This window comes from Chaetodon auriga, chromosome 5 (assembly GCF_051107435.1).
Source record: "Chaetodon auriga isolate fChaAug3 chromosome 5, fChaAug3.hap1, whole genome shotgun sequence".
In the NCBI taxonomy this organism is placed as follows: domain Eukaryota; kingdom Metazoa; phylum Chordata; class Actinopteri; order Chaetodontiformes; family Chaetodontidae; genus Chaetodon; species Chaetodon auriga.
This window is the reverse complement of record NC_135078.1, coordinates 8,965,391-8,993,389: the sequence shown is the minus strand read 5'-3', so window position 1 is coordinate 8,993,389 and position 27,999 is coordinate 8,965,391. Positions and strand designations below refer to the sequence as shown.

Below are 27,999 nucleotides of genomic sequence, written 5' to 3'. Positions count from 1 at the left end.
AGTACTTTTACAAGAATGTTTTGCGACCTTGAGAAGTGCGACATTATGGAGATTATTTGTAAAGCAAAAGAGAAAACAGCAGATATTTTAACAGGGTGTGATTACACAATGAACGATAAAAATCAGATTTGTAATGTCACTTAGCTGACGTGGGGTTACTATTATAAATATTCGTTTGACTTTATCGGACAGTGTTCATTCGTGTAGTTTGTCCTACGCGGCTGCCCGTATCAAAACAAGGAAGCGGCAACAGCAGGATGGACAGAATGTTACTAGACAAAAATGATATTAAAAAGCTCACATTTACGACTGTAAACTAGCTGTTAACTAGCTGCATTACTTTACTGCATACATTCCACTTTCATGTCGTGGCATAGTTAAAATGTTTCAGTATGTTTTTTTTGTTTTTATTTCGTAATTTTAACCTCCTTAGCTATGTTGTTAAAAACTACAAACGAAGCTAAACAGTTTGCTAGTTAGCTGCGGTGCTAATGAAACACATTAAAATGGTGCAGAGCATGTTTCGGAGCGGGTTTCTGGTTCGAGCCACACACACCCTGCTGACCTGGGCTGTGACCCTCATACTGTTTCTGCACAACACTGGTAAGTTCAATCTAAGTGGGGAAACATTATACATGTGTGGTGCTGCCGGGGACATGGACCTCCACTGGTGTTGCTAAATTTAAACAGTATTTTAGCTGTTTAAGGATTGTCCTTAACATTCAAAACACCACTATATGCACCTGAACTGAATATTATTTATGCTCTATGCTTCATGTTGTTTCTCAGTAAATAAAGGAACAGAAAGAAAGAAAACTTTGGGCATGAAAGGCATCACTAAGGCTATGGGTGTGCTTATGCCATGGAGGTGCAGCTAATATTTATTAAAGGGATACTCCAGTGATTTAGTATTGCACAAATGGGCTTAAATGAACTGGAAAAGGTCATTGACTTAAAGCAGACAGATCTAACAGCAGAGGCCAAGGCATCCTGATTTTTACTGTCTGGTATCAGTCAAGCTGCAGAAACACTTGATCTTACATTTTCCATAATGTAGTAGTGTCTTTCATTAGATGCCATCAGGGATATTTTTCAGACTTTTGAAAACTCCCTTCAAAGGTACAGAGGACATATACGACTGAGACGTAAATTTATTACTAAGAGGTAATATTGTTATATAGTTTAACACAATTTTCTGAACTTATTTGGCTGTTCCAGACCACATTATGCAGCCGTACATTAGACTTAATATTGGATGGAAGCACCAATAATTAAATTCCAAATATTATTGCCTCAGTTTCTAGAGCCTGAGAAAACAACATATTTGACTGGACTAGTTAAACTCTATTGTTGTATCGTGTGTGTGTGTGTGCGCGCGCAGATTTGCGGAAGTGTGAGGAGCGAGGGGAGCTGCTGCTGCCGGCTCTGTTCTTCCTCCTGGTTGTGCTGTCGGTGCTGTTATACTTTGCTGTTTCTCTGATGGACCCTGGCTTCGTCCTCACTGACACTGTCAAGGTGAGATTAACTAACAAAACCCAGACCACCAAAAACAAGCAGACACAGATGTCATTGAAGGCGAAAGTGTATTTCTGATCATTAATTGTACTACGGTGTTGAGCAGCTCACTCCCGAGCCTCAAAAGCTGGAGTTTCCACCAGCATATAAAATCACTTGTTTGCTTTCAAGTATGTGATGTGGCAATGATGAGGCAACTAGTGCAATAATGGTGTTATTTTGACAAAAACAGTTTGAAAGTCTGTGGAAGTTGATTTTCATAGAGTCGCGAAACTGTTAAACACTGCCTGCCTGGTGTGGAGGAACTGATCGATGAACCTACAGTCTCCTATAGAAAATGGTCAGCACAGACGTGAGCGTATGTCATCATTAGTAAACAGACTAAAACATGCAATGTAAGTCAAGGTCGCAGTGGATGGCGTGTGCGTAGGTATATGTGTACATGTGTGATCACGTGAATCTGTGTTGTGCAGGGCGTTCAGGGGTCAAACGAAGAAATGGAGTCCATGATTCCTCAGTCTCCGACCCCTCGGCTGCGGCGCTGCGGATACTGTCTGCTGCAGGTAACCAGCTGCTTCCTGCTGCCAACAGTCTTTACTGTTTTACTTTGTTTTCCTTTTCAACTCAAAGCCTTACAACAATTATGTTGTGACCCTGATGCATGATGATTCAGATCAGTGTAATCGCACTGAAACACACCAGACCTCAGAGGCAACAAGATTACAATTACAATTAGTTTATCCAAAGCAATGTACATATGAATCAACACCCCGATGGCACACTGGGGGCAGTTTTGGGGTTCAGTATCTTGCCCATGTGAACTGCTGAGGCCGGGGATCGAACCACCAACCTCCTGATTAGCAGACGACCGCTCTACCTCCTGAGCCACAGCTGCCCTGGATGCATTAATAGAGATATTTTCGGATCAAGTGTCATGAGATGCCAGGAGTTTCACTTGAGGTGTAAGTCACACTTGTGAGAAATCAGAATGCAGTCATGCAGACAATTTTAAGAAAACTGTATGAATTTGTGCATGTGTTACTAGCAAATAAGCAGCAGCATCAGGAAGCTCATTCTCTCATAATGGGCCAGTGCATGACTCTAAAACTATCCAACTTTAGCAACCTTGGTACAATCAAAATAAGATGAATAGTCTGAAAGAGTTATTAAACTTTTCCTTCGTTAAAACCACACCTCTCTCTCTCTTGCTCTCCTCAACTCTCTTTCAAGCAGCAGCCAATGAGAGCGAAACACTGTCAGACATGCAAACGCTGCGTTCGCCGCTTCGACCACCACTGTCCCTGGATCGAGAACTGTGTGGGAGAGAGAAACCACCGCTGGTTCATCGTCTACCTGCTGGTGCAGCTGCTTGCTCTGCTGTGGGCTCTTCACATCGCTCTGTATGTCTGCTAAGCTTGTACTCTTTCAGATAAATGGCCTTATCTGGTCCAATACTGCTGTCTAATAATGAGTCAGTGAAAAATAGTCACATGGTGACAGTGTACTCTGTTCTGAGGGTTTATCTCTACGACGTTAGGAAACGCTGGAGGTTTTCAGAATAGACTAGTCTCTGTTTACATTTGGCATGTAAACAGGAGCTTTAATGTGTTGCTCGTGTGCAGTTTGGAAGTGCAAGTGACCCTCATTTTAGAATTGATCTTGCAAGCTTTAAGTTGAAGGACTTGAACTGCTGTGAAGCTTGTTGTAGATTGTAGGTTTAGTGACACACACGTCTCTTAGAGGCAGAAATTCATTTTCGTCTTTGCCGCCCTCCCAGTCTTATGTTTAGGACCTTCACAAATGCTGGCCAGACCCCAAATCTCTTTCTCACCACACAACTGACGGCAGGGCCTTGGCTCCTGTGAAAGATACCAGCAGTTATGAACTGGGCCAGATGGCAGTTGTGGAGCCATCTATTGGGTCTCTCACTGTGTCAGCTGATGAGGTCTAGAGACCTGATTGCTGTCCATGGATACAGTGTGGCATAACTTACAGTGGCAAGGCATTGTTCAGGGCAGGGAACAGCCCTCAAAATAAACATAACCAGTAGTTGTATTTCTCTTTAATTCAAGTGTTTATCTTTCAGGTCTGGCATCTCACCCAGCGTCACATGGGAGCTGTGGTTTAGAGTGAACGGCTTCCTGCTGGCAGCACTGGGCGTTGTTGGTGTTTTCTCTTTTGTGGTGGTGCTGCTGCTGGGCTGCCACCTCTACCTGGTCTCCATCAACTGCACCACCTGGGAGTTCATGTCACGTCACAGGATCTCGTACCTGAAGAACTGTGGAAACGAGGAAAACCCTTTCGACCGTGGTGTCTTCTGCAACCTGTGGGATTTCTTCTGCATCTGCAGGACAGTGGTGTGGGAGCAAATGTACAACACAAACACTCCAAATTCTGTCTGACCTCCAACCAGGCGGTACATCACCATCCAGACCTGCTAGCATGCTAACATACTAACCTAACATACTAAGGTGAGGAACAAGGTAAATGTTCCTACTCAACATCAGCATGTTAGCATTATCTTTTTGAGCATGCTAACTTTAGCATTTATCTTACAGCACCACAGTGCTCTTGCACAGCCATGCAGAACCGCTAGCATGGCTGCAGTCTTATTTTAATTTAAAGAAGTAATCCAGACTTCTCCGTGTGGGTGTTTTGATGCACATCACACTCTCCCAATTCTCCTTCACAGTTAGAAAAGAACAGAATTCTAATCAATTACCGGGTTGTTGAAAGACAGAAAAAAAGTCAGTTTGTTTGATTGAAACCCTTTTTTTCTCAGGTTTGGTCACCACTTTCTCGTCTGTAAATGTTTCTGTTGTTGCCTCATGAGAGCGGTGACCCCTCCACTACAACACTAAATTGCCTTTATGTCCAATTAATGTTTTGTGCCTTTGGTTTAACGTAACTTGTTTGTAAGTACTTATTTTTACTCTTAAAATTGAATTTAACTGTGAGATAACCTGCACACAGAGAGCCAAATACAACAATTCTTTTACTGTTTGTTTTGTTTGTATTTATTGACAACAAGAGGACATTAAAACATTGATGATATGCATTTTGTTTATAGAGTACATCTGTACAGACTGACATTCCTCGTCAGGATGCTTCACATACATACATATAATACAGTACTGACACATAAGTAATATGTAATATTCAGCAGCATGAACTTAAAGTGCTACAGCAGCTAAATCAACACCGGCCGCTTGTCCTGTTTTAATAATCCAGCTGACAATCTTTTCCAAAGCAGGCTGAGGGTTCAGTATCATACTCAGGGACACTCAGGAGATCCAAACTTGGAACTTTTCAGTTTCAGGACAGTGGTGCAATTTCTTTAAAGAGCATCTTAACACCCTGCTACAGCTTGAACGTGGCTCCCTCACATAATCAAAAATACTCTCAAATAAAGAGCTCCCACCCTACCCTTCAACGCTCTGACAAATATATTTCTATTTTAGAAAGGTGATCTACAGGGAAAATATTTTTGGGCTGTGGGGGTATTTTTTGTTGCAGTACCATGAGTGACCACTGGGACAAATTAGCAGCAAGGCTGAGTGTCTGCTGCATCCAGCTGTCTTAACACAGCCATGATCTGAAGGTCCTGAGTGCAAAGTGTGAAGCTTAAGTTTATCAGTGAAAAATGGTTGTGATCTCAGAACCTGCCAAAACATCTGGAAAAAAAATTGAGAGAGCAGGCACACATCTGTCTTACTTTTAATCAATGTGGAGGCCAAACGCTGGAGTTTGGCACAAGATGACGTGACAGATTGTTTTGGGTTGAGATGATGGATTTACTCAGTATTTCTCTGCTGTTGCCTTGATTACTGAAAGCTGTGACCGGATCAATTAAATGACTGTACATATAATTCACTCATAAAAGTGCATTTCGTGTTAAGTTACTCTTTAAAGTGTCCTGTTTAATTTCAGTATATCAGCTGCAAGCTTGAAAATATGCATCTTCAGCTTTGTCCCTGCCGCCGCTCTTCTTCCTCTTCATTTATTGGACTGACATCATTAGAGCTCCGTATAACAGAATATGATTTGCTAAATTCAAAATACATACATTTTCTTAATATTATGGCTATATTAGAATCTCTATGGCTTCTTTTATACCACTAGCAATTACATGATTTCTAGTGCACAAGTTCACCACGGTGCCATGCACTTCTACCATTGTAACAGAAAACAGTTGGTCAGGAGGAGACTGATATGTGGGTGCGCATGTCTTTGCTACGAGGGAATGACTTGACAAATACATGACATGTTTCCATGTTGGATTCAACATCTTAAAAAAAGCTTGTTAACCAGAAATTGGGTTAGCTTGTTTCATTTGTTTGGTCAAGGCAGTGGGCGAAGCCTGTCACAGTGATGCATAGAAAGGGCAGCACATACTGTACGTCTGAGGGACAAATATCGGAAATAAATTTAATAAGCAAAGGCCACAAAGCAAGCTGACTCTGCCCTCGACACACAGGATGCAGGAAGAGGCTACAACAGCTCATCAGTGGCAGCTTGTCAGTTTGGAAGAATGAGATTTTATTTTACTGCAACGTCTTGATTTTTTTTTTTTTTTATTCCAGCTACATTTTGACACTGTTGGAATAACAAACTTGAGTTTGATTAGCAGGAAACTAGTTAGCGTCAGCATATTAACATCAACAGTGACTTTGCTAAAGGAGCTAGCCTAGCCAGGTAGCTAGATTAGCTAGCTTGAACAGTTGGTTAGCGAAGCTGAAACTGGAAGGTTTTGCAGAGTAGAGACTACTATAGCAGGACTGGATTTTTGAGACTGAGATAAATATTTGATTAAAAAATACAATAATGTTCTTTTCTCTTTTTTTTTTCATTTAGCAGATGAATGTGCTGATACTGATATATCTGCTTATCTGAACTCTTGCAATTAAAGACAACGCTACAATAAAAACAAATTTGTTGAAGCTAATACTGGAAGTAATTCTTTGGTTTGTCAGAGATGTTGATTTAACTCTGGTCGTTTGTTGAGCCTACTGATTTGAACCCTTTGTCATGTTGTTAAAATTTTCCATCAAGTGTCTCAGTCAGTGTTGATGCAACTCTATGTTCCTCTTTGTGCCAATGTAGTTTTCCTTTGTCATCATGTTGTCATGATTTGTGAAACATTTCCTCTTATCACATCACATAATTATGCCCAGTTTGTGACTGACGCACCAGCAACTGAGTCAGCACTATGTGTTAACTTTTTTGAGGCAGCATAAGGCAGCTTACAGACATGCAGAGCTGACGACTGGTGTATCAGGTGCAAATTTAGCAAAATTATGGAATCTAGCAAGAGGAAAAGCGGTCGAAATTATGACATCAAATAGACGAACACTGGATTGGCATTGAACAATGGTCGCTAATACTGACTGAAAGCCAAGATATTTCTTAACAACCTCAAATCAAATCAGATTATCAGTGTTGACAAAGTGTTCTACTGTAATTTAAGATTTTGTTTACACTATTTTTTAAACCCCTGTATTGGACCGGTACATAGCAAATTGTCCTGTATTGGAGTACTGAGATAAAACTATAAAATTATAATAAAGAATGTTATAAACTCTTCAAGCATCCTCTTTCACATTTGTTTTATCCGTTTGTACATTTCACCTGACCAAAGCTCATAACTCTAATATAACAGGTGAGGGTAGAGTTGTATTACTGCAGGAACGGTCAGAAAAAAGCTTGACTGTCCACAGAGAATATAAAGGGCTACAATCGCTTTCTTTGCTCTGGTAAAACAAAAGAAGATGCTGCCTGGTCACTCAATCGATGATCGGCTGAGGATTGGATGATGGTGAGAACAGTCAGCAGAATCAGCCATGGGGTCGTACGTCGTGTCCTGTCTGAAAACAACTAAGCCGCAGAAATCCACGGTGTTCATTTGGTGGTGCTTTTAAGACCAAGGTGGGAAACTTTCTGTAAGGGGTAAGTAAGTGAGACATTTACTGCTCCAGACGATGAAGTGACAATACATACAGGGACTTGAAGGGTTGATCGATACAAATAATGAAAGGATTATTGGGCCAGGATTTCGGATTTCTGGATTTCAAAAATTAACTTTCTATCTTATAATCTCTTTGCAAACAATTTAGGGCTCCAACTAACCAATCATCTCATCCCTTTTTCACGGAATAGTTTGACATTTTGTGAAATTTGCTTATTTGCGTTCTTGTTGAGAGTTAGATGAAATATTGATACCACTCTCATGTCTGCACGGTAAATATGAAGCTACTGGCAGCAAAACAGAAAAAAAAATCATCATTCCTCTCATCTAATTCTCAGTAAGCAAATAAGACTATTTCCAAAAATGTTACACTGTTCCTTTAATTCTTTTCTTTTTTTTTTTTGCTTATTCAATTAAGTCTATAAACTGTCAAAGTTATGTCACCAATGGCCATTCCACGTCACCACAGATCAGAGTGAGGTCGTAAAAAAGTGCTTATTGGCAATTTTGAAAAGTATTCATGTAAATGACAAGGAACAGCAAAAGGAAGCAAATCCTCATATTTCTAGCTGTAATTAGTGAACATTTAGAATTTGTACTTGATCAAAAATGTTAATCAGTTACAAAATTGGTCAATGATTAATTTTATGACAATAGATTCATTAATCAACTAATACAACACCAGACTAAAGCTTTAAGTTTTATCTAAATAATCCTAAATAAAGCAGCTGGTTTCTGGAATTATTTGCCTGTATGGGAGCTGATTATGATTAATGATGATGGTTGGTTACCTGCCAAGTTAAAACAAATGTATGGGTCTGGTGGTAGTTTCCCACCCTGGTCTTTCAGCTCGTCTTTCATCCATGCAATGCGCAGAAGTCGAAGTCTGCGAAGGCTTCCTGCTGCTCGGCAGAGAGGCTGAAGGGCTTGGAGGGAGGCGACAGGATGGGCTGAAGTCGAGTGAACTCGCTGTCAAAGTTGCTGACATCCATGGACTCTTTGATTGACGGCAGGAACGGCGGTTTTACTTTCTTGGCCAGCAGGCCTTCCCAGTCGATGGTCTGAGAGACAAGTTCCACCAGGAGCACAATGAAGTTACCCTTCATACTCAAAGTATGTTGTAGTCATGCATTTATAAGAGAATATGTGATGTTACAGAAGGTGGAGGGAGACTGACTTACCTCAAAGAATTTCTCTCCTTTGACCTCGTTTGCGTCCCTCTCTCCGGCTCCGAGCCTCTTCAGAGGATTCTTCTTCAGCAGCTGTAGACGGATGATCCAGCTTTGTTAATGTTGTGTTTTTCAGAAAACTTCCTGGCAGTGCTTCTTCCTGATATTTGCAGACTTCACCAAAGACTTTGTCAAAGTTTATCGCCGTTCGTTCTCCATTTAAAATAACTTCCTCTGACTGAATATTCAAAGGTGTTGCAGAAATTCCATGAGCAGCCAGATCCTGTTTGACTGTTTCTCTGTTGCAGTGATTATGGTCATATCTTAGCACCGGAAAATCACAAGGTAACTAATAGTTCAGCGAGGCTGGGAGAGCAACAGATGAGAGACTTTTACCTTCTGGATGATGGAGACAGCACCAGGAGGAAGAGACCCTGGATACTGCACATCATCATTGACAATGCTGTCAAACACCTCCTCCTCATCCTCACCAGGGAACGGAGACTGGGAGCAGGACAGAGAGATGCTGAGTTAGTGATTTAAGTCTTTCATTCAAAGCTTTGAAAGTGACAGAAGGAAAGGCCTGTATGACAACAGCGTAGAGAATTGACTACGTGTTTAACAACCTCTCCCACGAGCATCTCATAGATGAGGACGCCCATCCCCCACCAGTCCACTGCTCGGGTGTAGTTATCATCTGTCAGGACCTCAGGAGCCAGAAACTCAGGAGTCCCACAGAATGTGGAGGTCCGATCTCCATGACCCATCCCTGCCGAGATAATGACAAAGGAATCATCACAGGCTGACTTCAGAAGAGTAAACTTTAAGTTAAGACTCATAAGTTTGAGTGATTGAAATGTCTACGTGTAGGATTTGACCATTTCTGACTTAGTAGTAGTATAAAAAAAATCTGTTAAGTTATAGTGAATAAACTGGTCAAAAACAAGTCCTAGCATGTGCATTTGCTGGAGGAGCCAGTCGATGTATAGACGGTGTGTTAAATCAATTCACCTTCTTTACAAAGACCAAAGTCTGTTATTTTCACAAATCCATCTGCATCCATTAACAGGTTGTCCAGCTTCAGATCTCTGTAAGAACACACAGTACATGTCACCACAGCTGAAGCTACCATAGCTGTACAGTGACTCAGCCAGTGTGACTCACCGGTAGATGATTTTATTCAGATGCAGGAACTCTAAGCCCAGCAGGACACATGCTGAATAAAACCTGCACACATCAATACATTTCAGATAATCGATTACAAGAGAAGCAATACAGCTGATAGTTTTTAGTGTCTGATGCTCTGTCAGTGTAAACATGCTAAAATATAAATGACAAACACATACTGAGTCTTTAAACAACAGGAGGACATATGAACCTGGTCTGGGCCTCAGTGAAGACGTTGTTGTGGATGTGGATCATGAGGTCGCCGCCTGGTAAATACTCCATGACAAAGCAGACGTGGTCGCTGGTCTGGAAGCAGCCGTGGAGGTTCACCAGAAAGGGATGTCTAGACGCGTTGATCATCTCAAAGATCCTCTTCTCACTCATGAGGCTGCAGATTGACAGGAGTTACTCCTATATTATATTTCCTAGGTCTGTATAACAGATTGCCATCTTTAGACTTTGACTGAATGTCTTGAATGTTGGATTACTGTTTCTTGTAAAGCTTTAGCTCATACTGAGGAACCTTTACTCAGTTTTTCAGTACAGTCTTGGGGTCTGCAGGTAAAATGATACACATTGTTTCAAAGTGCTTTTTAAAATACAGATACCTAAGAAATACAGTACTCTAGCTCTGTTTTTCCTCTGTTTAAACCCACTGATCATTTCATTTGTCCTTATTTTGCTGTAATGGCTTTGCTGGTTTGTTAATGGAGAAATCAATGAAAGTTCTATATTCTGTTAAACAGGCTTTAATGAAGTGAAATGGATGAACAGAATCAGTACAAAGCCTTACTCCAGGTGGATCATTGGCATTTGATTCTTTTCTTTTGAAGCACTGTCATTTTGTAGAAAATTCCCAAAACCTGTAAGTTTTCTGTTATTTCGATCAACTGACTCTTTAAAATCCTTCCCAGTCCTTTCACACACACACACACACACACACACACACACACACACACACACACACACACACACACACCTGTCCACTTCATCACGAGTCACGATGTCTTTTTTCTTCAAGGCTTTGATGGCGTACAGTTTTCCTGTCTTCTTAAACTCTGCCAGCAGGACCTGCACACAAACCAACCAACTGAGCTCAAACACGACAAGAACTTTTGATCAAACAGGTGAAAAGCTGTTACCTTCCCAAAGTGTCCTCTGCCCAGAACTGAAATATACTTGTAATCTTCCATCTGCATCCTTGTGAAAAAGACAAAAACGGGTAATAAAGGTCACGCTTCACCCTTAACCTTTACAGTTTATAAGATAAGAAGTGAATGTTGTGTGTGTGTGTGTGTGTGTGTGTGTGTGTGTGTGTGTGTGTGTGTGTACGTACTTCAGAGCAGATACAGGCTGATCTTCACTTTCTTCTCTGTTGTTTATGGATGACTGCAACCAGAGACAAGTTCAAAACATTTCACCATTCAATCTGAACAGACATTAATCACATCCCATCATCAGGATGTCTGCAGATGTTTCTCCTCTTGTCTGTCATCCACTGCAAGTATTTCATGTATTTCTGTCATCCTCAAAGAGAGCTTTGCTTGACTGGATTCTTCCAGTGGAGTTTTGAAAAAAACTACAGTTTCACTCTTTCATTTTTGATAAAAGTGTAAAAGTAAAGAGAAAACACCCAGACATTCAAACTGTAGTGACATGTCCCGAATGGCAGCTTTATCAGTAATCACTTACCAGGTTTTCTTGCAATGCAGGCACAGATGATGCTTTGTGTGCCGCAGTGATGATGGTGGAGGTGTTGTCTCCCTGGTCCTGGCTGGTGGGGGAGGGCTGATCCTCAGTTATACTCAGTCTGATTACTGGAGCTTCGCTGCACAAAACAACAGAAACATGGCAGTTGTTAAGTTTCAGCCTCAGCGGTCATTGGTCCTCAACTTGATTCCAACTGGATCCACCCACACTAAAATGTGATGGCTCACGGTACTAAAGTGTTGGTCTGAAGGTCCAACATGTGGGATGTTCAACTTGCTTTGTCACAGAATAAACCCCCAAAGCCAAACAGTAAACAAACATACCGTTGCAGAGGATGCTGTAAAGCAAGTTGGGAATTAACAGCTTCGGTGGAGGTTTACACACCTACGCACATTTACTCTACTTAGTACTGCTAAGTACTGTATTTTCAAAGTACTTGTACTTTACTTGAGTATTTCCATTTTACGCATCCTTATACTTTTGTTCCTCTACATCTCGGAGACAAATATAATACTTTTTCTCTGCTACCTTTGTCTGTCAGCTTTAGTTACTAGTTACTTTTCAGATTACACTTTTTCATACCCTGCCACAATACAGTCACATGATGTATAGAAGATGATGCATTGCTGCCGATTAAACTACCCAACAGTATTTAAATGAGCTCCACCTTAAACATCTACAACAGTAAAATGCAACACACACATTAATGCAGCAGTAATACTAATTGAAACATCATTATGTAATAAAACACTGACAGGGAGTCAGTTTACTTTTACTGATGATACTGACAGTTTTGAATGCAGGGTTTTTACTTGCAGTGCAGTATATTCTCACTGTGATTTTAGTGTTAGTACCTGAACACTTCTCCTACTGCTGCTCTCTATTAAATACCATCGAGCACAATGTCAGCTTAAGTTATGATGCTGAGATTATTTCCGACCTTGGCAGTGGAGTGGTGGTTTGAGGCTCCTTCTCAGTTGGACGTGGGGTGTTGTTGGCCACGAGGTCGGGGGTCGTAGAGAGGGACGAGCTGAATGTGGTGAAGGAGCTGTAGCGAGGGAGGATGCTCATCATCAGATGACCCCATGTGGCAAAATTCATGTTCATCTGGGCTGCTCGGAGGAAGTTCTTCCCTGAGGAAGAAAGAAATTGCTCACAGAATCATTTCAATACTGAGATGCTTCATAGCACCAAGGTACACTGCAGAAACAGAAACAACAAAAGAAATGTTTGAAATCCGTGCATCGGCCGTTCATCTGTACCTCTCTCCTTAGTGAAGATACATCTCTGACGTCTCAGTTTCGGCTGCCGCTCAACAACAGCGTCAATGAATTGAAGCTGTAAAATCCATGAGATTTTGTTTTGGGACATTCGCTTGAGTTTATGCCTGGATTAAGAGTTCATGAACATTTTACATATATTTTAAGTTGTTAAATAACAAAATTGATACCATGTGTAAATTAACATACTTAGAAACCTAAAAAATGATATGTCACATTAATTTAATCATTTTCCCATCAGAGTTACTCTTGCCCAGAAATATGGACCTTTGCTGTCCTGCAGCGGGCAGGTCGCTGTGTGTACCTTGGCATGGAGGAGGCCCTGTGGCTCCAGACTTAACTGGTTGTGGTTCGGATTGTCCAGCATCTCCTCCAGTCGCAGGAACTTGATTGCACACATCGCCCTCCGGTCCCCCCAGAAGACACTGACCTCCAGCTCTCGAGACTATCAGCAATTTGACAGCAAACATAACAAGCACACGATCAATGAACACAAACAACAACTGACAGATGTGAATTTAACCAAAACAGAATTCGACTGAGGGTCTGACTGGAGTGATGTAATTCATTAATTAAATGGATGATGAATTTGGGCCTTGATTGTTTGATATTCAAAAGACAGATTTACTTTTGACTTTTGTCTTTTTGATAATAATATTCCAGTAATATCTATTATTAATTGCCAGGATTGTATTATTCTGTAGGTTTCCAAAATTAAAATTGAGCATGAAACACAAACAAACAAAGCTTTGAAATGTTTCTCTTCAATCGGAGGGAATAATAAAGCAGGATCTGAAACTGGATCACTGGATTTCTTTCTCTGATTTCAAAGTTTAAGCTGAGTTTAAATTAAATGAAACCCCAAGCTAGCACTTACCTCCATTTCAATTCTTGAGTACATTTTCTGTGTAATAAATGACTGAGATTGTGAGATGAATGAATATCTAGAGGTATTAGGGAGACACCTGCTGGCCACAGACAGAACTACAACAATAAGAAACCAGTGCAGTGCAGCTGCTGCAAGTAAGGGAAACATGCTGCACAACAGCTTCTCCTGCTGTTAGGAGGATTGACCTCCTACCGCTGAGACACAGCTTCAATGTTGAACGTATAGCAGGTATATGAACAGTGGTGGAACAGTATTTGGATGTTTTCCTTCAGTAAAACTAGCAGCAAAAATATAGTATCAAAGATTGGAGTGCATATTATGCAGAATGGCCCCAAGTACCTCAAAATAGGTCAATGCTTGAGTAAATCAATTTATCATTTTCATCACTGAAGAACCTTTTAACACCCTATCTGTCCATACATCTTACTTTTGTTTCATATGTCAGGTGCCTGTGTACATTTCCCATGTAGTGTCTGTCCTGCATGGTGCCCTTGTACAGTCTGTTAGGTCGTGTGGTTTGCATATCACATATGTCAGCACATACAGTGTTACGACAGCCTGTGAGCTGCTGGTGCTTTTTGTACCTGCACCTGTATCACAGAGGCCAAGTCCTGCACATTCATCAACAAGGAGAACTTTCAATGGTGTCTTGTGCCTGCAATTCAACTTCTGTCAGGCTGAAACAGGATGATCAAGAGGGAAGTAAATACACAGGAAAGTCTGCTTGAGCGTGGGTGGTGCGGATCAGAATGAACATGAAAAATGACTCACAGCTAATGGGAGCTCGCTTACAGTAAAGGGGGTTTAAATGATGGGAAATCTGTGGTGGAGCTATTGTTTGAGTTTCTATTACACTTTCTGCATCACAAACATTCCCAAAAATGATCAAACATACTGACTGAATTTGTTTTGTATTTCTTGTTAATGACTGTCATTTAGCTTTCAGGGTAAAAGATGAATTTCAAACAATATCCCAGATGATGTTAGATTTTTGCAGTAACTCTAAACTAACACTTTAACAGGGTTCGACTCGTGTCACGTCATGTTAGCTGATCCACTCACCAGCATCGTGACTGACTTGTAAAAACTGAGTCAGTTCATAACCAGCTACCCAGGATCCCCAGGTAATCCAAAGAGAACCACATTAAGCTGCATTTGATTTGTAACACAGGCCGCTGGATAAGCTTGAATCCTCGTTTGAGAACCAGGAATGTGCTAGCTGGAGTATTACAACAGAAACCAGGATACTGTGGCACGTAAACACCTGATCCATGTTTCTGATGATCATGTCTGCAGGTACATCGTCCACTCGAGTTTCATCAAAGTCATTCAGCAAAACTGAAGATATAATGAGTAACAAGGTAATCTAAACTCAAAAGGTCCAGTGAAGCTTGCTCAAGTGTCATTCTGCTCAGGGAAGGGAAGAAGGTTTCTCCATGTTTCACGTGGATGTCAAACGTCAATATGATCAACATCAGGGCAAAGGCATATCAAAGAGGACATTCTAATGTTCTACTAGTGTAAACACACTCACTAGCCGACAGACTAACTGCACATCTGTGACTGCACTCACCCGCTCCAGCTGGATGCAGAACGTCTGATCCCAGCTCAGCCTGCTGACGGCTGCCCAGCTTGTCCGGCCGACCACTCTGGTGTCCAGCCTGAGCACCGCGCTGATCTCTGCTGAGGGAGAGGAAACATCTCCACTGAAATCAAATATTCACAGGCTCGATCCAAACATCTTTGACCAGTTGAGCAAGTTAAAATCTGCGCGTGGATGAACTTAGTTTACAGCAGCATATGCACCTTAGTCTTGTGTATTTAGTGTTTTTTCCACATCACCATCAGTGAGGAAGTTCAAGTACATTTTTTACGTCAACTGTGAACAACTTTAACAGTTCAAACTAAATGTTTTCTGGAATAGAGTATAAAACCAACAAAAATCATCAGACAAAACATAACAGCATTTATACAAAAACATAAAGCATCTTAAGCCTGTGGCTGCACGAAAACCCAAATATTAATAAAGTGCTGTGGCAGGGACACTTAATTTATATGAACTCATTCACTGTTTTTTTTTTTTTTACTACTCTGATATAGAATACCTTCCCAGCAAGTCGGCAGACTCACAGCTCTGACATATGTTCCAATAAAACTCCAGCTTCCACATCCAGCAGACACACAGCAACATTATCATCCCATTCAAAGTCATGTTTGTGTCCACCTGATGAATTATTCAATCTCATTTTAGCTCATGTTTGGTCTCCACCAATTCCTGAGAAAAATGTCTGACTCTTCAGCTGCTGGATGTTCCTGTCTTCACCAGCTCATCTGTCCCTGTGTCTCTCTGCTGTTTTCTGCTCTGCAAATGTGCACTGTGGGTTTATCAGAGCTCGTCGGTTGAAAACAGCTGCTGGAAACAGCTCTGATGTGCGTAAAAATAAAACAAGGAGCTAAAAAAGGCTAGAAATGTCACAACTAGAGTCCTCTGATTGAGTCCAGAGGAGGACTCAAATGCAGACAAACACACATGATAGGAAACAGGTTTACAAGTAGGCAAAGGGAAGGCAGTGTGACAAGTTAAACAAGAGGGTACGACAGGTGAGCAGGGAGCAGGTGAAAACACAGGAAGCGGAGGGAAGAAAGCAGGAACACGGATATATAAACACAAGTGACCAAGAGGGGAAATGAGGGGCAGATGTGCCGAAGATGAAGGAACAGCAGCAGAACAGACAGGTGAAGGAGCGATGAACCGGAGAACAGGCCATTCATCAGCTGACACAGGTACAACTGTGACAAAAAGCTCTGCAGGTGAGCAGAGCTGCTGGGAATTTTCAGTGGGTTCCTCACGAGTGACAAATGATTAAATCTCATAATGAATGTAGTCATTTGATTCATTGTTGATATAGAAAAAATACTGATTAAATTCATCACTGCGAAGGAAACAATGAACAGCAGTGACGTCCCTTCAGTTCCCTTATAAAGAAGATGCTACCAAAGGGTTTCTGTTCATGTTCATTTCCTGACTGTCGGCACTACAACTAAGAGCAGCAGCTAAATATAAAGTTAGTGTGGGTCACCCCAGCGGGAATAAAACCCAAAACTTTAATCCTTTTAATGGCATGCTATTCCCACTGAGCCAAACAGGAAAACTCAACAGTGAATGAGTAATAACTCTCCTACTTCCAAAGCTGAAAACTTATAATCACTTCATACTTGTTTGTCATTTGTCTTTTCTGCTCTGAAAAGTTAATATGAGACCATTTAGCAAATGAGTTTTTGAGAGGGCATCCTTCCAACATCCTCGGCAGAGGACATAATGTGATAAAATACAAAAAGCACACTGGCTGTCATATTAGATTAACCTCTATACAAGTAGTTCATACTTTACAACAAGCGTGTTCCAATTTGAAGAAAAAGCTTTTAATATCTGTAACAACTGTAAATCCATGCAAACAAAACAACAAACTAACTCAACTCACACTCAGACTCACAGACAGCTGTGAATACACTTAAACTTCATGACCTGAGGCTGTTTGCATTTTAGTGTTTATCATTTTATCAGTTCTCATTTCTTTTGGGACACTTTATTCTATGTGTTTCCACATATTTTCCTAATAATTTCCAAGTTTTTTTTTTTTTTAATAATTATGTAATTTGGCACTAATTAAAGGACTAATTAATACTTCTTCTCATTTGCCTCTGAGTTGTAGGGGAATGCACTAATCATTTTTTTCTAATGAATAGCTCAATTTAAATCCAAGTAAATATTTATTCATTATTCATTTGTCATTAGAAAATAGCTCCATAGTCCATAGTAGTATTGTATTCCAGCTCAGGCCAGCTGTGCACTGACTACAAGACACTCTAGGTTATGCTGGTATAGTTCTATCTAGAACATACTGGGAACTGTAAAATAAAGCGGAACCTTTTCCTTTACATATATATTTTTTACTGTTGCTGTTATTATTTTGTTACCTTTTGTAAGAATTCAACTGTTCTTGAGCGATCAGTGATATTTTATCCTCCTGTCCAGTATCTTCAACAGGAGACAGTAAAGTGTAAAATGTCCTCTTACCAGAGGGTTCGTCGGTCCTGTGAGCAGCTGGTGAACTGTCCTCAGTGGGATTCAGATGGTTTTCCTGCTCTGGGTTTGTCAGAGGTCGTAGTAAATCCTCACATCCAAGAAGCCTGACTTCAAGTTTCCCTGAAAAAATAATGAAGAAAATTTAATTTGGACTTGGACAACAGAACATTTGACTCTCAGTTTACAATGAGAGCATCTACTAAATGGAATGAGTTTTACTATTAAGTGTGAAGGTAACTCCACACAAGCTGTTGGTTTTGAGCACTGGAGCATGTTTCTAGTGCCTGGTAATGAATCTCAGTTAAGACAGCTGACTAAAATGAACACAGCGTTTCAAAATAACACCTTTCATTTGCCAGCATGAATAAATCTCTCGGACTGTAGCCTTTAATCAGTGCTGTCTGGAGCTGCACACTGAGCATTCACATCCTCATTTTCTTCATTTCACTGTAGTGCTTACAGCTGTGGCGCAGAAAATCACCCCGAGTGTTTTCACCACTCTGAGGCTCGCTCTCATTATTCGCTGCCAACAGAGCAACTCCAGGATTTGTCTCCTTGTTACATCATCAAACGGCCTTTTTTTGCCTTGTGCAAGAAGAGACTGGCTTACAACTGAACTGTCCAAAACCAGCAGATTACATGTCCTGATTATCCACTGCCAGAGGTCAGCGTATGGTAAACCCTGTTCAAACACTGGGTGTCCATGATACTACAGAGAACAGCTGCGTACTTGAGTGAAAAAACACAAAAAAAATCTCTTAGAAGTAAATCTGGTATAAAAATGTGCATTTTAAACATTTGGATGTGCAAAATCAACAAATCAGGCCGGATATGAGGGAAAATGCTTGACTTTATTCAAACCATTCAAAAAATCTGTTTGATCTATTTTGTCAGTATTGCTCAGAAACAGCATAATTTGCAGTTATACGTACCAGTTAAGGAGGCAGGTCTGATAGAGAAGTTGGATGGGGAGGTGGACAGGGGACATCCAGGTCTGGCGCTACAGGGAGACGGGGGTCCGTCTGAAGGGCTGACCCCCGCTGCAGGCTGCTTGAGAGGCTCCTGGTTGTTTTCCTTTAGGCATTTCTCCAGGGACAGCCGCAGAAGATCCAGCTTCTGGGAGGACTCCTGCACCCGGGACTGAGCCTGACGGGAAGATAAACATTGTGTTGTTATGTTTGGTCGTTTTTAACATAGTGCTGTTTGGTATTTTGGGATATAGTCAGTGCTGCTCCACTTTGAACATGAACATGTTTTCCAGACTTTAGACTTTAACTAGAATTGATTTTCTTTCTTTTCTTTTGTATTTCTTATTGAATATCAGGTTTGATCCAATCAGTGTCCGTTTTATATATATATAGAGAGAGAAAACAGAAAATTCTACAGGACGCACCGGAGAATGGTCAGCAGTAATGTGCTCTGGTGTGGTCCTCAAAGGTTCTTAACAAACATACTTTTTATGAATCCCAAATTTTGTCTGCTGACTATCAGTCTGGTTTCAGTGGAGAGTGTCAGTGATGTGAAGGCTGTTTCAGAGGCATTTCCACCCTGACATTAATGAAATTATTTGGAAACTTGTACTCGTTTTTGACAAGAGAATGGGCCAGACAATTATTCTACAATGCAGTTAATCGGTAAGAGATGGGGTGTGCAGTTACATGAAATGTGTCGTTGAAAGCCAATATCCATGAATTCTTGTTTTGCCCCATTTTCCAAACTTGGTAACAATCATTGACCATAATTAAAATCAGCATTCTGTCTCGCCTGAACTTGAGCTTCCTCAGAGTGAAACTGATTTAGAGTCCTACCTCGGCCAGCGCCTTCTGGTCCAGCGAAGAGATTCCCTCCAGCTGCTTAACCACATCTTTGGCCAGCACCAACGCATCTGTCTCTCTCTGCATGTAGTGCTGCAGCTCTGCCAAACGAGCGTCCGCAGCACTGACAGTGACTGGAGACATCCCTGTGAGGAAGGTACAAAGAGGGAGAGAGAGTATTTCAGGATGAAGGAATTCATTTAAGACGAGCAATGCATTCTCAAAGACCGCCACTGAAACCTCTCATTCTCGCAATCAATATTTATGAAGATGAAGTGAGACATTTTCTCTGAAATGTCACTGTGCTCCAGGCAAAGGTCTTAACATTACTTTTTTTTATGTTTCTGGCATTTAGCTGACACTTATCTGAAATGTAGGTAAGCTCTAAAAGGAGAGATAAAAACCAACTGGGAGGAAAACCCTGCTGCTAAGTTAAAATAAGGAGACAAGCACTGGAGCAAAAACAGTTAGATAAAAGTGGCACTTAAGACTGAGAGAATCCTCTTTTTTCGCTCTTGCTGCTCTTTTGTAAAATTGACTTACAAATGTCTAGTTTTAACATGTTGATCCAGTCATCATTATTTTCCTGAAGAGCTTGAATGATTCTCTGATAAACAAATAGTGTACTGGGGGAGTATCTGCACCGATTAACATCCTATGAGCCATAAACATGGATAAATGGCCTCTGTATGTTGTATTGTTGTATGGGGTATAAGGAAAAGCAGCAATTCTATTCCAAATATCTCAACATTTTCTCATTTTTTTCTGCTCTCTGTTGGCAGTGACAGAAGTTATTTCATCTGTATTTTCATTATATGTGTTGCTTTCCCACGTAAAGACGCTGAAAATCAACGTATCAGCATTTGTCTTGGATACACAGTGAATTTAACTTCCTGCAATAGCAGAGAGGACTTCAATTCCTGGCAGATCACAACATTATAAGGAATCAATGAGAGGAAAGGAGGTCAGAGGTCTGGGAAAGAGAATATGAACCAAGGAAACAAGGTACAGAGTTACTTGTCTTGTATTTCATACTCTTTTACTCTCACGCCAGGAATCATTCTGCAAGTGTTAATTTTAGAGTTTTCTAATGCCGAACATCTCCTGTTAAGAATTAAATGTCACATTTACTCTCTGTCTCTATTAATGGCGTTAGAGCGGTTTCACTTTCGGGATTATACAAGTAACACCCACAAAGATGACAGTTGGCAGGAAGCACGGTTCAACCAATATGGGCTTTTGATACATGTGCTGATATTTCTGAACAGAAGTTTCTAACAGGCTGAACTGAACTGTTTAAAACCAAAAAGATGCACTTTCTGACTGGAAACACTTTGAAAACATCTAGATTGCTTCTGGGGCCATGAAAACTTTACTCGAAGTATTACATTTTTTGCAGCTTGTTGCAGCATGTCAGCCCAAACCTCTTCACTGAAAAGGAAGCTCTGGCATACATTACCACCTTTAATTGAACTGAATCGTGAATTAAAGTGTAACATTTCCAAACCACAAATCTAGAAGAAACAATGCCTGCAAAAGTGACCATGCTTGCAAAAGTGCTGAGATACATCAAAGAGAAAAGTTTGAAAATTGTTATTTTGACATCTAACAGCTACAATTTCACAGAGTATTCATACCCATAACCTCCTCTTTTACCTCTGCCAAACAGTTCTCAACCAGTTTACCTTTACACTCCCTAAACAAAAGTCTTTGTAAGTTGTGATCCCTTGAAACAGAGGGACGACGCTGACCTCTGACACCACATGGTCATTGTCTTAAGAGACACGGACACGTAACCATGACATATAGTATCTTCAGGGAGTGACTGAATTGATTATCAATACCGATGACTAAGTGATTTCTTTAGCAGATGCTGAGGCTTCTACTTTTCACTTCTCAATTTCCAGCCTGAGCCCCTATCACACTTGTAATAGTTCAATTACAGATTTGAGATTTGGAGGTTAAGAGGCCTTCAAGGTTTTTGAGCCAAAAAATGGCATCACTGTTCCAATAGGTCGTTATCCTTTATGTTTGTTATGCTTGTTTCTGATTTCTGGTTTGACAGCTAACTCCTCTACATTTAGAAAATCTGACTGTAACAAACAAGCCATACACTGTTACAGATGTGTTGGTGTTGTTGCAGTTGCTATGGTGGCTGGTAATAGCTCTAATTTTACATAAACAATGCATGCCTCTAAAATTAAACAAATCCTGACAATTTGTCTGTGTAAAAAATGCTCTTCCTGACATCCAGTGACCCTGAAAGGGGGTCACGGCCCAGGACTCTGACCTCCATGTGTAGAGCTCTCCTGGTCGCCACCACCATCGCCTCCAACACCCCCGCCGCCACTGCTGCTGCCAGCCTGGGTGACTTTGATAATCTGCAGTCGGATCAGCTCGATCTTGGAGCGGCTATCCTGCAGCATCTGCTGTGCTGTGGACAACATCTGATCCTGGATAACGACATCACATCAACAGTCAACAAGCCCCACTTCATCACCACGCTTTTTCCCTGACAGGTCAGCTGGGATGGGAGCACATTCGTAAACAACACCCAGACTCAATACAGGCGTGATTTATCATAACAAGTGGCAGAACGTGAGGAAATCACCAGCAGCAGTGCTGCACATGTAACTCATTTCCATACTGGACAATAACAAATGCCAAAGAAGAGATGGAATAAGTGAGAACAACGTGTTCAGATCAGGAGGAAACAGTATGACTTTGCACTTCACTAACCTCAGGGTGATGCTCTCGCTCCTTGCTGAATAAGGACTAATTTGTCATCCTCTGTGGAGGTGGAGGGGGGACTTCTTGTGTTGCGCCTCTCCACCTTCACTATCCTTGAAACACAAGTCCCCTGATGTTATGGTGCGTTCACAGACACACACTGTGAGTGAGGGCTCTTCTGATGCAGCTTCTACATCTTGAAACCAGGATCACACAGCCTGTCCTCCTGTTTGTTTTTCCCTCCTTGCAGACTCCTCTGCAGCATCTCCTTCCCACTGCATCCTCATCCTCTGCTCTGTAACCAAATCCCCTTCTCTCTCTCTCTCTCTCTCTCTCTCTCTCTCTTTTATGGGGGTTTCTCTCTGCAGGAGGACGACAGAGTTCCTCTCCTGTGCCAGCTCTGCTGCTGCCGCTGCTGCTGGTCTGACAGTGCTGATCGCTTTCTCTGGGCTCGGCATTGGCCGCTGCATAACCACATGTTCCTGTGCTGTCACCAACCAAAAGACAAACACAGAGCTGCTGCTGCTCTCCTCGGGACAAGGCAGCGATCAGCCTGCAGTGTTGAGGAGATTTGTTTAACCTGCTCTGACAAGAAGGGCTGTGAGAGACATTAATAACCGTACTGATCATCGCCAACATACATCCAGAGGGTGGGAAATCAAAGAGCTATGGTGTGCCGAACATGAACCCGGACATGCAGCTTACTATAGACAGTATCGTGAAATCCCACTGTGAATGTTTCCAAGACCTGCATACATGACAGCTCTGTGGTTGTCTTCTTCCTAGCTGTCTGTTGCCCAGTCAAACCATAGCTGACCGACTGAAAGCGATTAATATATGAATAACATGTAGACATGAGAGGACACACTGTCATTCCTCACGGTACAGTTGGCAATTATACGTCGAGTATCTTAAAGGTTTTCCTCGATAAAAGGAAATGTTAAGCTTTTATTTAGACGTGGCTTTGTTTATAAAGACTACGAAAAAGTACGTAAGCTAAGTATCCTTGTTTATTCGGCCTTTTCTTAGCAAACACAAACAATTAGCTCTGGACAAACTGTGACGGACGAGCTAATTAGCACTGACCACCAGAAAGAGGCTCCTGCTCCACTGATATTCAGCATCTTTATAAAGTGCGCAAGTGCGAGTCGGTCCAACTGAAGGTTTGGCCTGGCCTGAATAAACGTAATTTTTGGCCGCAAATAATCTTCAAATGGCTTCTGAGAAAAAATATAAGTAATAATTTGACGTTCAGTTCATTCTGAGTGTAATTTTAAGAGAAGAGACTATAGTAAATCAGCAAATTGGAGTCGAGTATTGAGACCTATTTTGAGAGGCGGAGCTCGTCGCTTCTCCATTCGGTGAGGCGCGTTCGTAATGAAAGGAGCGCGTGAGCAGCGCTTGCTGTGACTTCCTCGCTCATCGGCAGCTACATTGTGTGGAAAGCAGCACGTTGTTGGCTTTGCACGCTGAACTTTACGCCGAATTAACGGTCTCCTGTTCAAGGAGAAACCAGATTCAAAGCTACCAGCTATTTTCTCAGACGTCTGTAAGTTACCCGAGCTTGCGAAAACATGTCGGCCTCGGCGGCAAAAGTGAGTAAAAAGGAGCTGAACTCGAACCATGACGGAGCGGACGAAACCTCCGGTAAGGGGAATGGCGGCCTCCTGTTCACCGCCATTTTCACTTTCTTCTCTAACATAATTTGCATTGCCAAAGGGTTCAATATTGTTAGTAATTATTGTGTGAATTGCTTTGATTTTGCTTAACGCCCCGGCTCCAACTCTGCGGTTGACCACAGCGGTTGCTGCATATGTTCACATTTCAAGAACAGCAGTTAGCTCATCAGCTAACGCGTTTATTAGCATGCCGCTACTTCTGGCTGCTGTTGTTCAGTTCAGACCGGTGCTGAGAGGCCATGTTAGCTAGTTGATTTAGCATCATCAGCGTGGCCAGTTGTGTCGTTGGCTACTGACTGAGTGGTCATACGCGATGCTGGAGGATCATTGTTCTGTGAGCTGTTGTAAAATTACTTCGAAGTGACTAATCCGTGTTTAAATTGCCATTATGGTGTATAGTAACCGAAAAAGTTGGCCATTTCATTTGGGCATTAGCAGTTAGCCAGCTAGTGTTGTTATTGTAATGTTATTTAACGCTAGCTGACGACGTTATGTTTTGTTACTGGTCAAAATACATTTAAATCCATCGGTCCCGCAATCAGTAAAACTAGATAATTACTGCATCTAGACAACAGGATACAGGACTCCGCTGTATGTGCAACTGTTTGATACGGGGTCTACTCTGGCATCTGTCCTAGCTCGGTTCCTCACGTTATCGCGGCGCTGTGTGTGCAGTCAGATGCCCCACATTTAAACCACGCGGCCTTGTTGGTAGCAGCCGGCAGGAAACTGAGTGTCTGAGCCGCTAGAGCTGCAGCCATTGGCCGTTCATATTACCCTGACCTCCGGGGGAGCCCGGCTTTCTCTCTGAATGATAACCTGACAACGACCGCTACCTACCGCGTGCTAACGATGCATTTGCAACTGTAAACACCAACTATTGCGGTAGTAAAATATCCCTCGAACAGTTTTCGGAAATACTGTAAAAGTTAGTTGTAGGTTAAAAAACTAACTCCTTAATAGCAAATTGACATCCATATACGCCCAGTTTCGTATGTGAGCAGCGAATACACGTTTTGTCGACAAAAGCTTCTATTTTTATTTCTGTATGAATGTCCCATTTCGGACTTTTGATGTGCTTAAACTTGAGTGTAATGAATTTGGTTTCGTAACACATTTATTTCTTTTTCCACAGAGAAAGAGCAGCAAGAAGCTATTGAACACATTGACGAAGTTCAAAATGAAATTGACAGGTAATAAGATCTTTTTCAACTTATTATAAATTAGGGATGTTACACGTTGTCCTTGTTAGGCTTGAGGTTTTCATTCCAACAGTTAAGTCTAGGTGGTGATTAGCACATCTCTTAAAGAAAGAGGAACTTACTGGTGAAATCAGATGCTTTAAGCTGTGGTTGACATGAAAACCTGCAGAATCTCAGCCAGCCATGATGCATTGTTAAACACCCCTGAGCCCAAGTAAAAATGATAATTGACCACATTACAGAACTGAAATTGATAACAAATTTTTAGGGTTTTTTTTTGTACACTCAATCAGCATGAACAGTCAAAACTGATTTTTAAGTTTGTCCCCCCCCCCCCCCCCCCCAAGGTTGAATGAGCAAGCCAGTGAGGAGATCCTCAAAGTAGAACAGAAATACAACAAACTCCGTCAGCCATTCTTTCAGAAGAGGTCAGAACTGATCGCCAAAATCCCCAACTTCTGGGTCACCACGTTTGTCAACCATCCACAAGGTGAGCTGTCAGGCTTTTATTGCCACACTCTGTCTGTAATGAAATCACAATGACAAAAGTTTGTAAGATTTGGACAGTGACTCAAGTTAACATCTGGTCTATATAATTGGTTTCCCCCACAGTATCTGCCCTACTGGGGGAGGAGGATGAAGAAGCACTTCATTACCTGAGCCGAGTGGAGGTGACTGAGTTTGAAGACATCAAGTCAGGCTACAGAATAGATTTTGTAAGTATTGTAGCGTATCATGCACGCGTAGCATTGAGGAGCAAGTTTGTTTTTTTTTTCTTGTTTCTCTTTCTTGTTCTTACCGGGGTGCATTATGTCTTTCAGTATTTCGACGAAAATCCGTACTTCGAAAACAAAGTACTTTCCAAAGAGTTCCATTTGAATGAGAGCGGAGACCCATCTTCAAAGTCAACAGAAATCAAATGGAAATCAGGAAAGGTATGTGTGTCTCCGAGGGTTTTTTTATTTTTTGAGTGGTAACACTTCAGACTTCATTTTGCTTGCGACCAATCGTGTTCTTAAGATCTTCATTCAGAATGTCTTTATTTTTGTAATTGACATAGTAACTATTTTTCTTTTTTTATATACACTCAGTTACAACTGCCTTGAGATTTCTGTTTTCTAAGCTGTTAGGCAAGCTTCGAGTTGTTAACTAATGAAGAGCAAATATTAAACCAGTATGACCTGACCTACTGGAGTGCTTGCATATTGGAAATTTTCAGTCAGGCATTTTATTTTTCTCTATGTGTTTGTAGGATCTGACCAAGCGCTCCAGTCAGACACAGAACAAAGCAGGAAGGAAGAGGCAACATGAAGAGCCAGAGAGCTTCTTCACTTGGTTCACTGATCACGCTGATGCCGGTGCTGATGAGCTTGGGGAGGTCATCAAGGACGACATCTGGCCAAACCCTCTGCAGTACTACCTGGTAAGTTTACGACCAGGTTAATGTGTCCTTGCTGGTGGCATAAATTTCCCATGCTGCCACTTTCCACAATAAGCACACGTGTTAGGTGTCTGTTTGTTCACTTAAATTTTATCTCCGTGCGGATATTCCAGGCACTGTGTCATGCTGATAACATGTATTCCACCCACCAGGGCAGGAGACTTTCTCTGAAGTTTGGTTATAGCTGAAAGACAAACAGGTGCTGAAAGTGATTCTTATCCCTAGGTTCCAGACATGGATGACGAGGAGGGTGAAGGTGAGGATGACGAAGAGGACGAGGAGGGTCTGGAGGACATAGATGAGGAGGGAGATGAAGATGGAGAAGAGGATGAAGAGGATGATGGAGAAGACGGAGAGGTAAAGCGGTAAAGTCAAATGGCGGTCGTTAGCAGTAGTGTGTTTTCAGTGCTTACTAACGCTGACATCTTATGCTTTCAGGATGATGAGGGAGAAGACGACTAAAAAGCATCATCATCGACCCAGACCCTCAACCTTCTATTCCCTGTTTGGTTTTTCCACTCACATTCGGGAGCAAAGGTGTTTTTTGTTTTGTTTTTTTATTTTTATTTTTTTTTCTTTATTTTTTATTTTTTTTTATTTTTTAAATATGTGTGCTTCATTTTCCATTCTGAGGCCTCTTCACCTGTTGGTGCCATGTTCTCCTTTGACTCATCTTAGGCCAATGGCACTTTGCCCTGAATTGTGAGTACCATCCCCAAAGTCATCTCAAAAATAATAATAAAAAGTATAAAAATAGAATCAGCACGGCATCCTGAGTAGAATTTGAAGACAATTCACACGGAATTTCTCCTGTTAAAGGTTGTGTGGTAAATTGACTAAAGCCATGGTGTAGTGACCCAGCGCTAGTTTACCTCTCAATATTTTTTTTCCCCATATACTTTTTTCCAGGTGGGGTGTTGATCCCTTGAGAAAACTGTTTTTTTCCCCATGTGGTTAACGAGTACCAGCTCATTCCTTTGACTTGTAATGTTTAGGGGGAGGGGGGTAGGGTATGCTGGGGAGGGGGAGGGTGGGGGCAGGAGTATGTTGGTTATTGGGGAGAGTGGTTATTTTGACACCATTTCTATGGGACTTTTTTTTTCATTGTATTGTTTTACAGATATCCATGAGATTTGAAATGACATTTTTAATAAAGAACAAAATGAAAAAAAAAAGCTTGTAAATTTTGGCCCCCACTGCTTCATGGGTAAAACAAACCTACAAACATGTTGGCATAGAATTTACATTTAATCACACTTCGCTTTTCCGCTGGGGGGAAAAGAAACTGTTTTAAATTTGAGGTGTACAACTTGCTTTGTTATAATAATAAAACTTACTGTGTTTACACGTG

At 41.4% G+C, this 27,999-nt stretch overlaps 3 protein-coding genes across 5 annotated transcripts; 2 read left to right on the top strand and 1 right to left on the bottom strand.

Moving 5' to 3' along the window:
- The first annotated feature begins 227 nt into the window (after positions 1-227).
- On the top strand, positions 228-7,096 carry LOC143321112 (palmitoyltransferase ZDHHC12-B-like). The gene is made up of 5 exons (XM_076731255.1): positions 228-603; positions 1,382-1,515; positions 1,989-2,078; positions 2,749-2,915; positions 3,602-7,096. The coding sequence occupies exons 1-5, from the start codon at positions 492-494 to the stop codon at positions 3,915-3,917; spliced, it is 819 nt and encodes a 272-aa protein (XP_076587370.1). The 5' UTR covers positions 228-491; the 3' UTR covers positions 3,918-7,096.
- LOC143321107 (serine/threonine-protein kinase N2-like) lies at positions 6,372-23,705 on the bottom strand. Of its 3 annotated transcripts, XR_013077197.1 has the most exons (21): positions 22,336-23,441; positions 21,887-22,049; positions 19,591-19,742; positions 18,715-18,928; positions 17,774-17,902; positions 15,269-15,378; positions 13,111-13,251; positions 12,789-12,864; positions 12,467-12,659; positions 11,509-11,644; positions 11,153-11,205; positions 10,959-11,016; positions 10,796-10,887; positions 10,028-10,204; positions 9,814-9,876; positions 9,661-9,737; positions 9,276-9,418; positions 9,046-9,153; positions 8,662-8,742; positions 8,272-8,541; positions 6,372-7,452 (listed from the first exon to the last, which is right to left on the bottom strand). XR_013077197.1 is itself a non-coding variant. In XM_076731249.1 (20 exons), exons 2-20 carry the CDS (start codon positions 22,041-22,043, stop codon positions 8,338-8,340), a joined length of 2,364 nt encoding a protein of 787 aa, XP_076587364.1. In that variant the 5' UTR covers positions 22,044-22,049; positions 22,336-23,705; the 3' UTR covers positions 7,075-8,337. The 3 variants fall into 3 exon arrangements, 2 of the variants coding, with proteins under 2 accessions (XP_076587364.1, XP_076587365.1); XM_076731249.1 differs by having other exon boundaries at positions 7,075-8,541; positions 22,336-23,705; XM_076731250.1 differs by having other exon boundaries at positions 7,075-8,541; positions 15,269-15,375; positions 22,336-22,751.
- On the top strand, positions 23,604-27,999 carry seta (SET nuclear proto-oncogene a). Its single transcript, XM_076731254.1, has 8 exons — positions 23,604-23,973; positions 25,141-25,198; positions 25,555-25,697; positions 25,820-25,923; positions 26,029-26,142; positions 26,460-26,630; positions 26,874-27,005; positions 27,087-27,999. The coding sequence occupies exons 1-8, from the start codon at positions 23,901-23,903 to the stop codon at positions 27,108-27,110; spliced, it is 819 nt and encodes a 272-aa protein (XP_076587369.1). The 5' UTR covers positions 23,604-23,900; the 3' UTR covers positions 27,111-27,999.

Excerpts from the sequence above, each read along its gene's own strand:
- LOC143321112 (XM_076731255.1), top strand. The coding sequence starts at position 492 with ATGAAACACATTAAAATGGTGCAGAGCATGTTTCGGAGCGGGTTTCTG. Across the intron at positions 604-1,381 it reads ACTGTTTCTGCACAACACTG|ATTTGCGGAAGTGTGAGGAG; the intron begins GTAAGTTCAATC and ends GTGCGCGCGCAG. Across the intron at positions 2,916-3,601 it reads TGGGCTCTTCACATCGCTCT|GTCTGGCATCTCACCCAGCG; the intron begins GTATGTCTGCTA and ends TTTATCTTTCAG.
- seta (XM_076731254.1), top strand. The coding sequence starts at position 23,901 with ATGTCGGCCTCGGCGGCAAAAGTGAGTAAAAAGGAGCTGAACTCGAAC. Across the intron at positions 25,199-25,554 it reads GTTCAAAATGAAATTGACAG|GTTGAATGAGCAAGCCAGTG; the intron begins GTAATAAGATCT and ends CCCCCCCCCAAG. Across the intron at positions 26,631-26,873 it reads ACCCTCTGCAGTACTACCTG|GTTCCAGACATGGATGACGA; the intron begins GTAAGTTTACGA and ends TCTTATCCCTAG.
- LOC143321107 (XM_076731249.1), bottom strand. The coding sequence starts at position 22,043 with ATGTTGTCCACAGCACAGCAGATGCTGCAGGATAGCCGCTCCAAGATC. Across the intron at positions 9,877-10,027 it reads TTCACTGAGGCCCAGACCAG|GTTTTATTCAGCATGTGTCC; the intron begins GTTCATATGTCC and ends TGATGTGTGCAG. Across the intron at positions 8,542-8,661 it reads AAGGAGAGAAATTCTTTGAG|ACCATCGACTGGGAAGGCCT; the intron begins GTAAGTCAGTCT and ends CTTGTCTCTCAG.